The sequence below is a fragment of the Dermacentor albipictus genome, chromosome 2, assembly GCF_038994185.2.
Source record: "Dermacentor albipictus isolate Rhodes 1998 colony chromosome 2, USDA_Dalb.pri_finalv2, whole genome shotgun sequence".
Classification (NCBI taxonomy): domain Eukaryota; kingdom Metazoa; phylum Arthropoda; class Arachnida; order Ixodida; family Ixodidae; genus Dermacentor; species Dermacentor albipictus.
In genome coordinates this window covers 76,024,275-76,038,684 of record NC_091822.1, presented here as the reverse complement: position 1 = coordinate 76,038,684, position 14,410 = coordinate 76,024,275, and the positions used below count along the sequence as shown (strand labels likewise).

General features: G+C 47.9%; 1 protein-coding gene across 4 annotated transcripts in view; it reads right to left on the bottom strand.

Annotated features, from left to right (window-relative positions):
* The window catches only part of LOC135913109 (techylectin-5A-like), a 72,937-nt gene extending 68,957 nt beyond the window's left edge, over positions 1-3,980 (bottom strand). The window contains exons 1-2 of one of the 4 annotated variants that reach the window (XM_065445777.2): positions 3,872-3,920; positions 1,692-1,785 (exon numbers count right to left, since the gene is read on the bottom strand). Coding sequence is in view for 1 of the 4 variants with exons in the window: in XM_070533675.1 (XP_070389776.1) it covers positions 3,872-3,916 (45 nt within the window). In the remaining 3 variants the exon portion in view is untranslated. The other 3 variants (XM_065445780.2, XM_070533675.1, XM_065445778.2) reach the window with 3 other exon arrangements.
* Between the last annotated feature and the right edge of the window lie 10,430 nt (positions 3,981-14,410).

Sequence of the window (14,410 nt, the reverse complement as noted above, 5' to 3'; positions counted from 1 at the left end):
CGCATGAGCCTGAACACTTTGTATTGTGTGTAGATTTGTTTTGCCTGTGTTGGTTGCTGGTGGCAAGCTGTGCCGCAGAACGCCGAGAAAAAGCACTCCGCAAAGTTGTAGCATAGCACTTGTGAACATTGCCAAGTGTTACCAGTGAAAAACCTGAATAGGTGGTTAGATGCGTGTCAACCGTTTTTTTTTTTTCAAGTATGATACGTGAGGGCTCCATGACAAGCCTCTGTCAGTTATGAAACCTAGAGGCTTGTAAGATCAAACATGATATTCCTTGGCCATTTATCATTACGTTGTAATTTGTCTCGGGTATGCAGGTAAATGGCACTACTGCGTACTTCTTGAAGGACACCTCCTGGCCTCGATTGCGGATGAAGTTAGCATTTGGGGTGGCAGGTCTGTGAATTCTAGTTCGCAATTGTAAGCGTGTTACCGCATACGCCTGATGCAGATGTCATCTGCCTACATTGATTGCCTGAGTGTGCTCGCTATGTGCTCCAGGAGAGCATTTAGGGTTAGGTTAAATCACAAAGGACTAAGTACACCGCCCTGCGAGGCGCCCGGTAGCTTTAATGTCGAGAGACATGGTCTTGCTCAGTGCTAACAACAAAGGATCATGTGTAATCGCATGAAACATCCCACCACGCACTCCTAACTCTTCGAGGGTAGAGAGGATGGCTTCATGCTTAACGTTGTCATACGCCCCTTTATTAAACGTCAACAAACCGAATGATGCCCGAGCACATATGAACTCGAGCCGCTAAGAAGACGAGCAGTTTGCTTGGCGATGAAACCATTCTGTAAAGCCCTAACTGCCGTTTTGTAATCGCTATACATCTCAGACCCACGACCGACTAGCAGGTCGAGGACGATGGTGGCTTGTTCGGCGACTTAGGGGTCTGAAGTGTGAATCCAGGCGCTGTTGGATGTCTTGTCACTGGAGTCGACCACAACGACGGCAAAGGTTTTCCTATCGTGGTACTCCACCGTGTCGACGAAGCTTGATCTAATGTCTTGTTGCTTGATCTGTTTTTGGATGGTTGCTGCTTTGGCATTGCGTCTGCCTTCGTTCTGGACGGGATGGACATTTCGAGGCACATGAGCCACTTCGAACTTGTCTCAAATGCACCTAGGGATTCTTGTACTGACCATCGGGAATCCCGCAGGGTCGTAACCGAGCTCTAAGCGGATGTGTTTACCTGCCTCTGTGGTGGTCAGGCGAGTGAACTGCGCACGCTCTTTGGTTTCGGCATGCTGCTATATCAGTGCATGCGTGGAGGGCCTAGCGTATCAGGTATTACTATTACGCATCGTGCAAGAAGCTAAGCTGAGACGTTCTTATCTTGTTAACGATAAGACAGTTAGGCCTGGAACTATATTCTGTTGCCCGTGGATATTGCCTCTGTACATCTCATCCCTTCGGCAACGCTGCAGGTTGGTTATGAGATAGACTATAAAACCAGGGACACGCAGAAAGAACGAAAAAAAATGCCGCCGAACGCCTGTTTGCCTTCCTCTGATTGTCCCTTATTGCACCAGTGTTCTTCTTTATAATAGCCACAGGCAAAAAGGGATGGACGCCAAACATTGGCGCCACTTGAACGTCAGACTTGATTAAAATAAAGAAACCCCTAATTTTCTATTGCCAACCCGTTCAGTGAATGACAAAATTCATCTAAACCACTTACCCAATAGCTGCAAGACAACGGCGAATCCTAGAACGGCGAGCTGTTGCGGTCGCTTTCGGATGTAGAGTGTTCTGCTTGGCACAAAATTAGAGTTCTCCAAAAACAAAGGATTGCAAGTGGCTTTTCACGACACGCTCGTCGTATTATTAGTTTTTTTTTATTTCTTGCTGTCCGTTACCATTGTGAGCCGCACATGCAATGCGACACGTCAAAATCCTCTCAGAAATATTGCTGTCTAAAATAATGTGGCAGAGACATTACAATGAGAAATCCATCACCGGCGTCATCACACCGGATCGAATGTTGTTCTTGACGACTTTAGGGCATAATAGGAATACACGGCTTCAATTTCTCTTCTGGAAACAACAGTATTGTAGTTACCGGCGGTTGACTCATCGCGAAGACCTATTTCTACAAAGTTATTCGATAAATTCGAAATAACCACATACCGAAAAATCACCGACGATAACGATGCACCCTAATGCAAAATTTCAGCGCAGCTCTATGCACCTAAACAAAAACCTATGCCCAGAATCCAAACATTCCACGTATTAGGTGTTTACAGGCAAGGCAATGGTCACAATATCCGATCTTAAAATGCACTAGGACAAACTACCGACGGCTGTACTAGCATGATCAATAGAGTAGCCAATCGCAGACATGGAATTAAGGATGAATATCCATTAATTACGCTTGACTCCGGCCCTTATCTTCAGCAGAGTGACAGAAGCGACACTTTATCTCAAGCTGACGCCAACCGAAATCGTTCCAATAAATGTAATACTACCGAAAGCCTACAAACAAGCCCTTAACATTCTTCCAGGCACGGGAACAAGGAACATTCCATCCCTCGGCATCCACAACTCCGAAAATAAACTAGCTGAAGCACACCGACATGCGCGAATCACATGCTGCACAAGCCCACTACATGCGGCAGAGCCTCTCTTCCAAAATTGCAATGCGCCACTAACTCCTCAATTGCTTACAGAAGGAAACAACGGTGGCCCCTATTCCCCGTAACATGCAACCTGAATATCACTTTGGCAGGAGGAAAGCACAAGTCAAAGCAATACGAGGTGGATAAGGCATTTTCTCCACTGCTCGCGGGACAGATGCGGCCAAGTACAGTTGAAACTCGGTTTAACGAAGTGATCACCACGCTCGAATTATTTCGTTTAATCGGGAAGTTTTTAAAATTGACAGAAAGTTTTCAGTGCTTTGAAATGTAAAATTGTTACGTATAGACACGCAAAAGCTACTGCGGCATCGTATTGCCGCTAATTCAGCCATCTGTCACATAAACCATGAAATAATGAAAACAACCACCATCGCCTGTTCCGAGGCGGTGTTGAGTACGCTGTCCCGTGCATGGGCGCGGGGCGCAGCCTCGTCAAAATAAGGCTAGGGTAGTGACTAGGATACCTAGTGTCTTTAACGCGTTAGCTTTAGAGCCTACCCTTGAAGAAAAATCCGCCTGTGTCAAAATTGCAAATAGATCACCGCTTTTTCTTTCCTCATTTATTTAAGAAAAAAACTTCGTTAAATCTATTTCGGCTAAGTTGGTTTCGGTAATTTGGGCGGATGACAACATTAAAACCGATGGGTACCTGCCGCCGAATAGAAATTTCTTCGTTAGATCGAGAACTTTATAAAATCAAGTTTCGTTAGATCGAGTTTTAACTGTACCCGAACGGGGAGAGAATGGTTATCAGCATGGCACAGACTGAGGAACTGGCATCCGCCTCCGTTCGCACGCAGAACGTCATCGCAGCAGAAGAAGCCGCCATTAATATCGCTATATCGGCATCGACACAGGATGAGTGAATATATAGTGTTGCAGATTTTAGTCAGCGTATCAAGCCTACGCGAATGGCAATCTAAATAAACTAGCATGCGATATCCTCAACCGCCTGAAACAATTACCCTGCACCGCCATAACCTGGACACCGGGACATGACGCCCTCGGCGGAAACAATCGTGCACACACAATAGCCTGAGGTCACTGTAACCGGGCACTGCAAGAGATGCCAGAATCTCACAGTGTACAAGCACTGTAAACTTACTATGAAATACTCAAGCACTGCTTCCTTTCGAGAAAATCTGCGCCGTCACCGCTCCCATACTTCATCAGAGCTGAAGTCACGGCCTGGATGAAACTTCTGAACAACACCTATCCTCACCTCATGCGCCCCAATGCGATGTGCTCCATCCTTTATCAACTCCATTGTCCTGTCCGTACAGAGCGAGCTGCCCTATACCACAGCACATGGGCCTGTCAAAAAATTCCAAACAACTCCCACCAACCGAAACACAATGCGCGAAACGCAATGGCTGAGAAATGACTTCGAGCGTGTGCTCATATTCAGACAATCGAAGACGAGGTCTGGCAACATGGCGGCATCATTGACGCAAGCTTCTTCCAGCTTCTAATTTCACCCGGATCGGATTCGAGGAGAAAGAGTGATGCGAGTGCCATTGACATGAGCGGAGTGGAAGAGCTGACGTGAATGCGAACACAGACTCAGAAGCCACTGCACCATTGTGTTGTGTACTTGTGCATATGTCGCGCGCTTTTACTAATCCGATGGCATTATAATGATATAATACTCACGTTTTAGATGTTAAATGCACTTTATTATGAGGCACCGTATACTTTCTAATTCAACATTTTACACCGGCCCGTTTTTCTTAACGTGGGCCTAATATAAGTTCATGGGCGCTTTTGTGTTTTGCTCACAGCGACACGTGTCGAAATCCTTTAGAAGTAAAGGCTCTTTTCTTAGAGAGGTTTACTATTCAGCTAAGCGCATAATTGACAGCATTATTGAAAATGGCATACATTGTATCTTTTGCACATGAGGTCAACGTAAAATTGGGTGCTTCTTTGGCACATCCGTAAATTTGAGCACTACAATATATATATATATATATATATATATATATATATATATATATATATATATATATATCCGGCTAAGCCAGGCGGATCGCCTGTGCTTAGCACGAGCGTGAGCCGTTCGGGCAACCAGTGATTCCTGGTCAGCGTCACCTGCCTCCTCGGTTACAAAGAGACGTTACCCTCGGAAATGTTCACTGCACCCTTTACAATTGGTGGACGTATGGGGTATTCAAGAACATCTACACCGTGGAACTCCGGTCTCGGACTCTGCCTTCCGTCATGCCTGACTATCCCCAGCTGACGTCGCCGCCACCCCCCGTTGCCTGCTCTGGCGCTGTCCCCCAACGCCATCCAGCGGTTTTCAGCGGTACGGATGAACAGGACGTCAATGGGTGTTGGCTACGTACGAACGGGTGAGCTTGCACCATCGATGGGATGATACCGCCAAGTTAAATGCCATCATATTCTACCTTGCGGGAGCGGCTCACCTGTGGTTTAAAAATCACGAAGCCGACTTTCAGTCCTGGTCCGCGTTCAAGATCAGTTTCGCTGCAGTTTTCGGTCGCCCTGCCATCCACAAGTTGCGCGCCTAGCAGCGGTTATGAGAGCGAGCGCAACAACCCGTTGAAACGTTCACCTGTTATATCGAAAAGGTTGTCGACCTTTGAGAACTTGTGGATGCTTCTGTACCCGAAAATGACAAATTCAAGCACATTTTGAAGGGCATCGCCGATGACATTTTCCAAATGTTGATTGCCAAAAGCCTGTGCACCGTACCAGAGCTCATAAATTTGTGCCAGAGCTACGACGAGTTGAGGAGGCAGCGCGAGTTGACCTGTTCACACGACGTGATACTTGGGTGGGACTTTCGTTCGCGAAATAACGCCATCATCAATTGTGCACGTACTGAAGTCGAATTATCGCCTCTGTGTGACGTGCCTCTCGTCAGCGCCACTTCTGTTGCCGCTAAGCTAGTCCTTCGAGAAGACATCGCCATACCACTGTACACGTCTGCCGTGGCTCCCGTCGTATGTGGCGCTGTCTCTGAAGGCGCTGTCCTCTTCACTCCTTCAGAACCCTTCATGACCCGCAAAGACGTTTCCCTCCCTTTCACCGCGCTTGAGATTTCAGCCGGTTCCAGTGTCATCGTTGTCTGCAATCCGCTTGCTACAGCCCTGATGGCTCTTTGCGGAGAAGCACTTGGCCATGTTCAGCCTCTTGATGACATATGTTTAAAACCGACGTGCCGGATGCTTCACATGCAGAGCTCACTGACTTCTGTGTACTTTCCACTTCTGCTCCGCCATCGCCTGACTTATTCACACCTTTCATTGCCGATGACCTTACTTCCGAGCAGCCCTCCCAGCTTCTTCACCTGCTTGCCCAGTTCCGCTCATCTTTTGACGTCGCTCAGCCTACTCTGGGTCACTCGTCAACCGTCAGCCACCACATCGACACTGGCTACAACGCGCCATGGCGGCAGCGCCCGTACCGCGTATCCGCCAAGGAGCGTCAGGTGATCAGTGAGCACGTGGACGACATGCTTCAGCGCGGCGTCATTCGACCTTCCGATAGCCCGTGGGCATCACCGGTGGTTCTCGTCAAAAAAAAGATGGTTCTATTCGGTTCTGCGTCGATTATCGCCGTCTTCATAATATAACGCGCAAAGACGTATATCCTCTACCGCGTATTGACGAAGCTCTGGAGAGCTTGCAAGGCGCTAAATTCTTCTCTTCGTTGGATTTACGCTCGGGCTACTGGCAGGTCCCGATGTCAGCAGTTGATCGCCCTAAAACTGCATTCATTACGCCAGATAGTGTATACGAATTTAATGTGATGCCATTTGTCCTATGCAATGCGCCTGCTACGTTTGAACGAATGATGGACAATATCTTGCGCGGCCCAAAATGAAGCACGTGTTTGTGCTACCTCGACGCCATGTTTGTGTTCGCCCCTGATATCAGCACGAATCTTCTTAGCCTTATGCAAGTGTTGACGTACTTGACCAACGCAGGCCTGCAACTGAACCTGAAAAAGTGCCAGTTCACCGCGTGCAAGCTCATGATCCTAGGTCACGTCGTATCACAAGACGTATCGATAATCTCACCTCTGACACAACTCTTAAGTGGCGCCAACAACCTATCATCCTGGTCTCCTACATGCGACACCGCGTTCGTGACCTTACGCCGTCTCCTGACGTCTCCGCCTATACTGAGACACTACGAACCCACCGCCCCAACTGAAGTGCATACCGATGCCAGTGGTATTGGCCTTGGCGCTGTCCTTGCGCAGCGCAAGTCTGGCTACTCCGAGTACGTCGTTGCTTACGCCAGTCGTGCGCTGACCAAAGCGGAATGCAATCACAGCGTCAAAGAAAAAGAATGCCTGGCCATCGTTTGGGCACTCAGGCAGTTTCGCCCCTATTGATATGCCAGGCCTTTCAAAGTGGTTACTGACCATCGCGCCCTTTCTTGGTTATCCTCTTTTAAAGACCCGTCTGGACGCCTTGCCGTTGGGCTCTGCGCATTAATACGACATACACGTCATATACCGCTCAGGTCGCAAGCACACTGACGCTGACACTCTGTCCCACTCTCCGCTGCAAGCCGAGACAGCCTCCTTCTCCACCATTAAGGCAGTATCCTCGGTCGACATCAACACCTTCGCATCAGAACAGCGCAAGGATCCTTGGGTGGCCTCTCTTTTGGACCTCCTTTCTGGCTCGCCTGCGTCTCCCATCTCCCGCTCCCTGCGTCACCAGGCTGTCCATTCTGCTGTCTGGGATAACGTCTTGTATCGACGCAACTACCAGCCCAATCGTCTCAAGGGGCTCCTGGGTATCCCTTGGAGTTTGCGTTCCGATATGTGCGCGTCTTTCCATACTGACCCACAATGTGCACAAGCAGGCGTTTTGAAGACGTACGAGCGCCTGAGGCGACGTTACTACTGGCGAGGAATGTTAACTTTTGTCCAAAATTTGTCCGCTCGTGCCCGCAATGCCAACGCCGCAAATCTCCGCCTCATCCGGCCCACGGTTTATTTCATTTATTTCATATTTCATGTACGTTTCATCGGAGCATACAAACTGGGAGATCATCCTCCCATTTGTCCCGTGCGCATATAACACGGCTACACAAAGTACCACAGGATTTTCTCCATGCTTTCTTCTCTATCGTCGCGATCCTTCCAATACCATCGATACGGTTTTGCCTTATACACCAGACACATCAGAATGTCCTCCCGTTTCAGCCGTCGCACGATACGCCGAGGAATGCCGTCAATTAGCCCGAATGTTCACCTCCGCTGACCAACAACGACAAAAAGCCAATCGTGATGGCAACGCTACCAATACGAACTTCGCTCCCGGCACCCTTGTCTTGCTGCCCGTGCCTTCTACCACGCCTGGACTTTCAACAAAACTTCTCTCGCAGTATGATGCACCATACCGCATCGTCAAACGCGCCTCTCCGGTCAACTGCGTCATAGAGCCGCTTACATCGACATCCGACAAGCGCCGCCGTGGCCAAGATGTTGTTCAGATTCGCCGGCTGAAAAAATTCTATGACCCGCTCATTTCCGCGTCGTAAGTAGTCGCCAGGATGGCTCCGCTTTCGCACCGGGGGTAATTGTAATGAAGAAGAAGCGCACAAGAACAAGGACAGCCAAATCGTCTCTTCCACGCTTGCTGTGCAACCAGTGGGCCAGCCGGATCGCCAGTGCTTAGCACGAGTGTGAGCCGTCCGGGCAAACAGCTGTTCCTGCTCTGCGTCACTTGCCTCCTCGGTTATAAAGAGACGTTACCCTCGGATCTGTTCACTGCACCCATTACAATTGGTGGACTTACGGGGTATTCAAGAACATCTAGACCCTGGAACTCCGGTCTCGGACTCTGCCTCCCGTCGTGCCTGACTCTCCCAAGCTGACGCCGCCGCCAGCCCCCGTTGCCTGCTCTGGCGCTGTCCCCCAACGCCATCCAGCGGTTTTCAGCGGTACGGATGAACAGGACGTCAATGGCTGGTTGGCTACGTACGAACGAGTGAGCTTGCACAATCGATGGGATGATACCGCCAAGTTAAATGCCATCATATTCTACCTTGCGGGAGTGGCTCACCTGTGGTTTAAAAATATCACGCCGGCCCCCGTAGTAAAATGAGAAAGAAGAGCACGACGAAGCTTCAAAAAGCACAGTGCATTGGACTGACGCTTCGGTTGGTAGACCGCAGTCATACTGTGCTTATTGAACGTACGTCGTGCTCGCCTTCTGCACTATATATATATATATATATATATATATATATATATATATATATATATATATATATAAACGAGAAGAAAGGGGGTTAACCGAGGGACCCGATAATTATTAGTCGTATAATGAGAAGCTAACAAACACTGACACCAATTACAACATAGGGGAAATTGCATGTGCTTAATAAATGAAATAAAGTAATGATAAATTATTGGAAATTAAAGTGGATGAAAAAACAACTTGCCGCAGGTGGGAACCGAACCCACAACCTTCGCATGTCGCGTGCGATGCTCTACCAATTGAGCTACCGCGACGGCGTTTCCCCATCCACTTTCTTGGGTATTTATGTGTACTAGTAGAACCCTGGGAGTGTTAGCCAGCACTCCCAGGGTTCTACTAGTACACATAAATACCCAAGCAAGTGAATGGGGAAACGCCGTCGCGGTAGCTCAATTGGTAGAGCATCGCACGCGACATGCGAAGGTTGTGGGTTCGGTTCCCACCTGCGGCAAGTTGTTTTTTCATCCACTTTAATTTCCAATAATTTATCATTACTTTATTTCATTTATTAAGCACATGCAATTTCCCCTATATTGTACTTGGTGTCAGTGTTTGTTGGCTTCTCAGTATACGACTAATAATTATCGGGTCCCTCGGTTAACCCCCTTTCTTCTCGTTTATTACATAACGAGGGTCTCGAATCCGGCAACATTGATGCCTTCAGGTAGCATATGTGGGTTTATTGACCAGTTGCCTTCACCCGAAAAAGATCACGTTCTCGTGACGCCTGCGGCAAAAAAGACGTTCCACGTCCGCCGCCAAGGTCTGTGAGTGGGGGCGCTGGCTAACACTCCCAGGGTTCTACTAGTACACATAAATACCCAAGAAAGTGGATGGGGAAACGCCGTCGCGGTAGCTCAATTGGCAGAGCATCGCACGCGACATGCGAAGGTTGTGGGTTCGGTTCCCACCTGCGGCAAGTTGTTTTTTCATCCACTTTAATTTCCAATAATTTATCATTACTTTATTTCATTTATTAAGCACATCCAATTTCCCCTATGTTGTACTTGGTGTCAGTGTTTGTTGGCTTCTCATTATACGACTAATATATATATATATATATATATATATATATATATATATATATATATATATAGGTGTGTGTGTGTGTACAGCTTTTCAATAAATAGAAAACAACTTCGAAAGCTGTTGTGGTAGTGTCATACTACGTAAGACCAGCCGGTGGCTCTTCACGCATTAATCTGGGCTGGTTATTGAAACTCCGTCGACAATACCCAGGGTGTCCTACTTCAGTTGGTGGTAATTTCAACGCCCCTCGCCCCTACCCCACTTCTTGCCACCGAGGTAGGCGTGTGCGAGAAACCTTCGCGGATGCGTTGTTTTTTCTGCTGAACCATCGCAATTCAGCAACGCTGGCTGTACCTCAAGCTCGGCGCGCCGCATACGCACCGGATCTTAGGTGGTGCTCGTGTCCCGGCACCCCCACTTGGCCCCTGAAGCCCAACTGCTGGCGCAGTGACCACCTCTCTATCACCATCGTTCTTTATCTGACGCAGGCCTGCCGAGTGCGCCGCAAGTGTGCTGTGGTCAAATGCGACACATTTCGCTCCATTCTCCAAGACACCTCTGTGGACTCGTCATCACTACTTGTTGACCGAATACAAAGCGCGCTCAATGAAGCTACTACCTTCAGCTGGGTAGGCGTCGATTGACCGGCACCGGATGTCGGCTTTCTCAAATTGTGAGCAGCTCGAAGACAAGATGAGTCCAATTCCAGCATTTGACGAGGGCACAACGGGATCGTCTTTGAGCTGTTATTCCGAGGCAATGAGGGTAATCATTTGCCTTCCACGCATCACCCCCATCGTTGCTGTCCAAGAAAAAGCTCAGCTGAACACACTAAATGAACTGGTGCAGCAGCGACGTGATGCTCGCAATCTAAAGGCCTGCCTTTTCACGTCCAGCCTATTGCACGCAACGGGTGCTCCTGCCTTTTGACGTGCACGCAACGGGTGCTCTCTGGGCTTATGCATTCTCGCACTCGCTTCTACCGCCATCATCGCCAGTTATTCCTCACTGGAGTTTTGTACAGCTCAGCGATACCAAGCCAACAGATATACCTTGCCCGACACCAACTCATGCGAAGGCTTCCCTTCGGGAACAAATTATAGTTGAAGATGGCCACCTGCTACTTGGCTCTATCATGATTTACGTTGATGCAAGCATCCAGCACTGTGAAACGACCACTGCACTTTATTGCCCTTGCGCACCTGCCCTGAGTAAGATGTCCCGGTTTCCAATCCAAGAGCCTCCTTCCTCCTATTGTACTGAGCTACTTGCTCTTCGAGAAGCGCTGCGCTCTGTGTCTGCCTTTCCCATGGCCTTGCAGAAGGGCTGAAATCCTGGCCAGTTGGTACATAGTTGAAGGGAAAACCCAGTCAAAAAATACAAAGGACAAGAGGAGAGGTTCACACCACAACGACTGGAAAATAGCGTAGTCCCAGCAAGGCCAGCAGAACATGCGCAACCACATCATCGCTAATGGCAGACCATGAAAAGACAACATATTGCATCTATCGTGACCGACCTACATTTGCAAATTGTTTTTCATGTATGCGCACCGAGGTTGTACTAATGCAGTTGTCACCTGATAAACTGATGTAGTAGGCTTCCAGGATTTCTCGCTCTCCTTTGCTATTGCCCTTACCAAGAATCAGTCGCGGTGTGAACCTCTCCTCTTCTCCTTTGTGTTTTTTGACTGGTTTTTTCCTTCAACTTTTGCCATGGCCCCCACGGCCCGCACCGTCATGCACACTGACGTACTCCAGGGGATGCCACTCCTGCCACGTGTTCGTCGCAGCCCTTAAATATGTTAGCAGACCATCTTCAGGCGGCACACACCCCGCAGCAAATATCTATCAAGTGGATCCCACACGATCTTTTGAGTTTCCCCAACTCGTGCCGATTCTGAGACCCGTCTAGCGACATTTATATCCTAGCTCCCTCAGCTGTTTCACCTAGGTGATGCCACCCTCCTTTTAACAAGAAAAAAGCACCTCCGCTGCCGCACACGTGCTCTCACACCTCAGTGTGCGTTAAAGCTATCCCGAGGTTCGGAGGATCTGGATCGGGGTTGCCCTCGCTCCTACCGTCACTCGGAAGTGGCCGCACTTTCACCAGTTATATTCCCACTCAGGGTGTCCAGTCTGCCAGTCCCGCAATGCTGAAGCCGACATCCACCACCTGCTCTGGGTTCGCTCTGCGCTGAAACGAACGAGGCTCCGGCACATCTCAGCATCGGTACCTTCGCCGCATATTCCTAGCCATTACACTGCTTGGATGCAGGGACCACATTATCCATCCCTCCTGGACTATATTAGATCCACAAATCTTTTTTCATACATTTAGTCGCCCTTCCTCGCCCGCATCCCATGCCACTGTATGCCATGAGACATTAACCTTCGCATTAAAAAAAAAGCTCGTTAATCGAAAATGGTACCGGAATTTCTGGCTGTGTAACACATGCGAAATATACTTTGTGAGAGTATATGGGGGTATAGAAAGTATGTCGTTTTGCAGCGCATGCTCACGTAATATCGACGTAATATCGACACACATGGCCGCATGAACTTCGTATGCAGCCTCTCTTGTACATTATCTAATATTCAGAAACTTCACGACAATTCGAAATTAGGTATGTACTATATGACCCAATGCATGAACAAAACTACTTCGTGTATACTACAGCTAGAGCAGTTCTTGTTGCTCAATTTCTAATATTTCGCGGAAAGTTATTCTGGAGACGAAATATATAAGCAAAAAAAGATTTGCTCATAGATATGCAGCAGAAAGCGATAAGGTAGCGCATGTACCATGTCAAAATTATTTTGTCGTGCAGACAGTAAGAAAATCAACAAGGTCATATTTTAAAAAAGCGAAGTTGTTCATTAAAACTATAAGTATAGAAGCGCAAAAAAAGCTCGCATAAATTAAAAGGAGCACAAGCGTAAAACACCAGTACCCGCCGTGGTTGCTGAGTGGCTATGGCGTTAGGCTGCTGAGCACGAGGTCGTGGGATCGAATCCTGGCCACGGCGGCAGTATTTCGATGGGGCCGAAATGCGAAAACACCCCTGTACTTAGATTTAGGTGCACGTGAAGAACCCCAGGTAGTCAAAACTTCCGGAGTCCTCCACGACGGCATGCCTCATAATAAGAAAGTGGTAATTTTTTTAAACCCGTGCGTTCTCCAGGAAAAATTAATCTCTTAGCCATTAGGCAGCGTGTATATAAGTAGTTGGCTTTTGCTTTATTTTGCGTACCTTGTTAGACCAGTTCTTTTCAGTGAATAAACATTATCAACCCGCTGATATTTCAGTGTTAATCACATGACCGTCATATTTTATTGAAGCTTCGCTTTGCTTGGTTACTGTATTTTCACCAATCGCAAGAAAAATTGTGTCACATTTCACGCTCTACTTACTTCTATACACAAGTCTGCTGCCTTCCGGTGCAGGTAGCCAACATAGCAGCATCTTCGTTTAGCGTCTTTTAATACATTAGGTTCGGTTATGCGATCATTCATAATCTTTTTTTTTTTTACTTCCTGGATTGGGCCACGGGTACAGCTTCGACACTTCATGTCTCTGTACTTTTAACGCTCCCGGGCAGGCTCTAGACCTCAATCTCAAGTATTCAAAACTTTCTTCCCTGTTCACATCCTGAGCGTGTGACTCAAAGAGCCTGCGGTTTTCAGAGAAGATTTATTATCTGCAATCCCTCGCCATCCCGCATGTTTCATTTGGAAGTCTTTTTTATTGCTCAACATTCATCAAAATAACAAATGAGTTGCAAGCTCAGTAAACCCTAAAAGCAGCAAGTTTCCATAAGCTGGTAGCCGACGTGCAATATAAAGGTGCCCAGCGTCGTATTCACTAAGCCGACCTGGTGTCTGAGTGGCTGTAACGTCCTGCTGCTTAACATAAAGTCGAGGGTGGTTTGGCTCCCAGCGATGCTGTCGCATTTCGAAGTTGGAAAAGAATGTGAACAATATTGTATCATGATCTAGGTGCACAGTAAAGAAGCAAAGGTGGTCAAAAATAATCCGGAGCATTCCACTATGAAGGGCCACCAATCTCAATGAGTTGTGTTGGGATGTCCAAACTTATGCTTCAATTTCCAGATTGTCTGCACTAAAAGAAGTGGCACTATCACCCTGGCATAAGAGACGAAGAATCCGTCTAAGGGAGCCAGAGGCAAGACTATAATGACGCATGACATAACCGAGCAGTCGCAACACGACAACAATTTCTACAGAACGTGTACCTGAACGAGCAGTGGCAAATGTTTCAGCTACTCTGTCTCGATGCTGTATCGCTTCTGAATGGCCGTGCCACCGTTTCTCCACATATTTATTCAGTAGGTGCTTCCGAAACCAAGCCCGATTCGGCGAGTGGTCTTATCTCTTACAAAAATGAGGTTAGGCTGTCTATGAAGAGCCTATTGACCTTTTATAGACAGCCCTGCCTTTCTATAGATTTGGTTTTTGTTG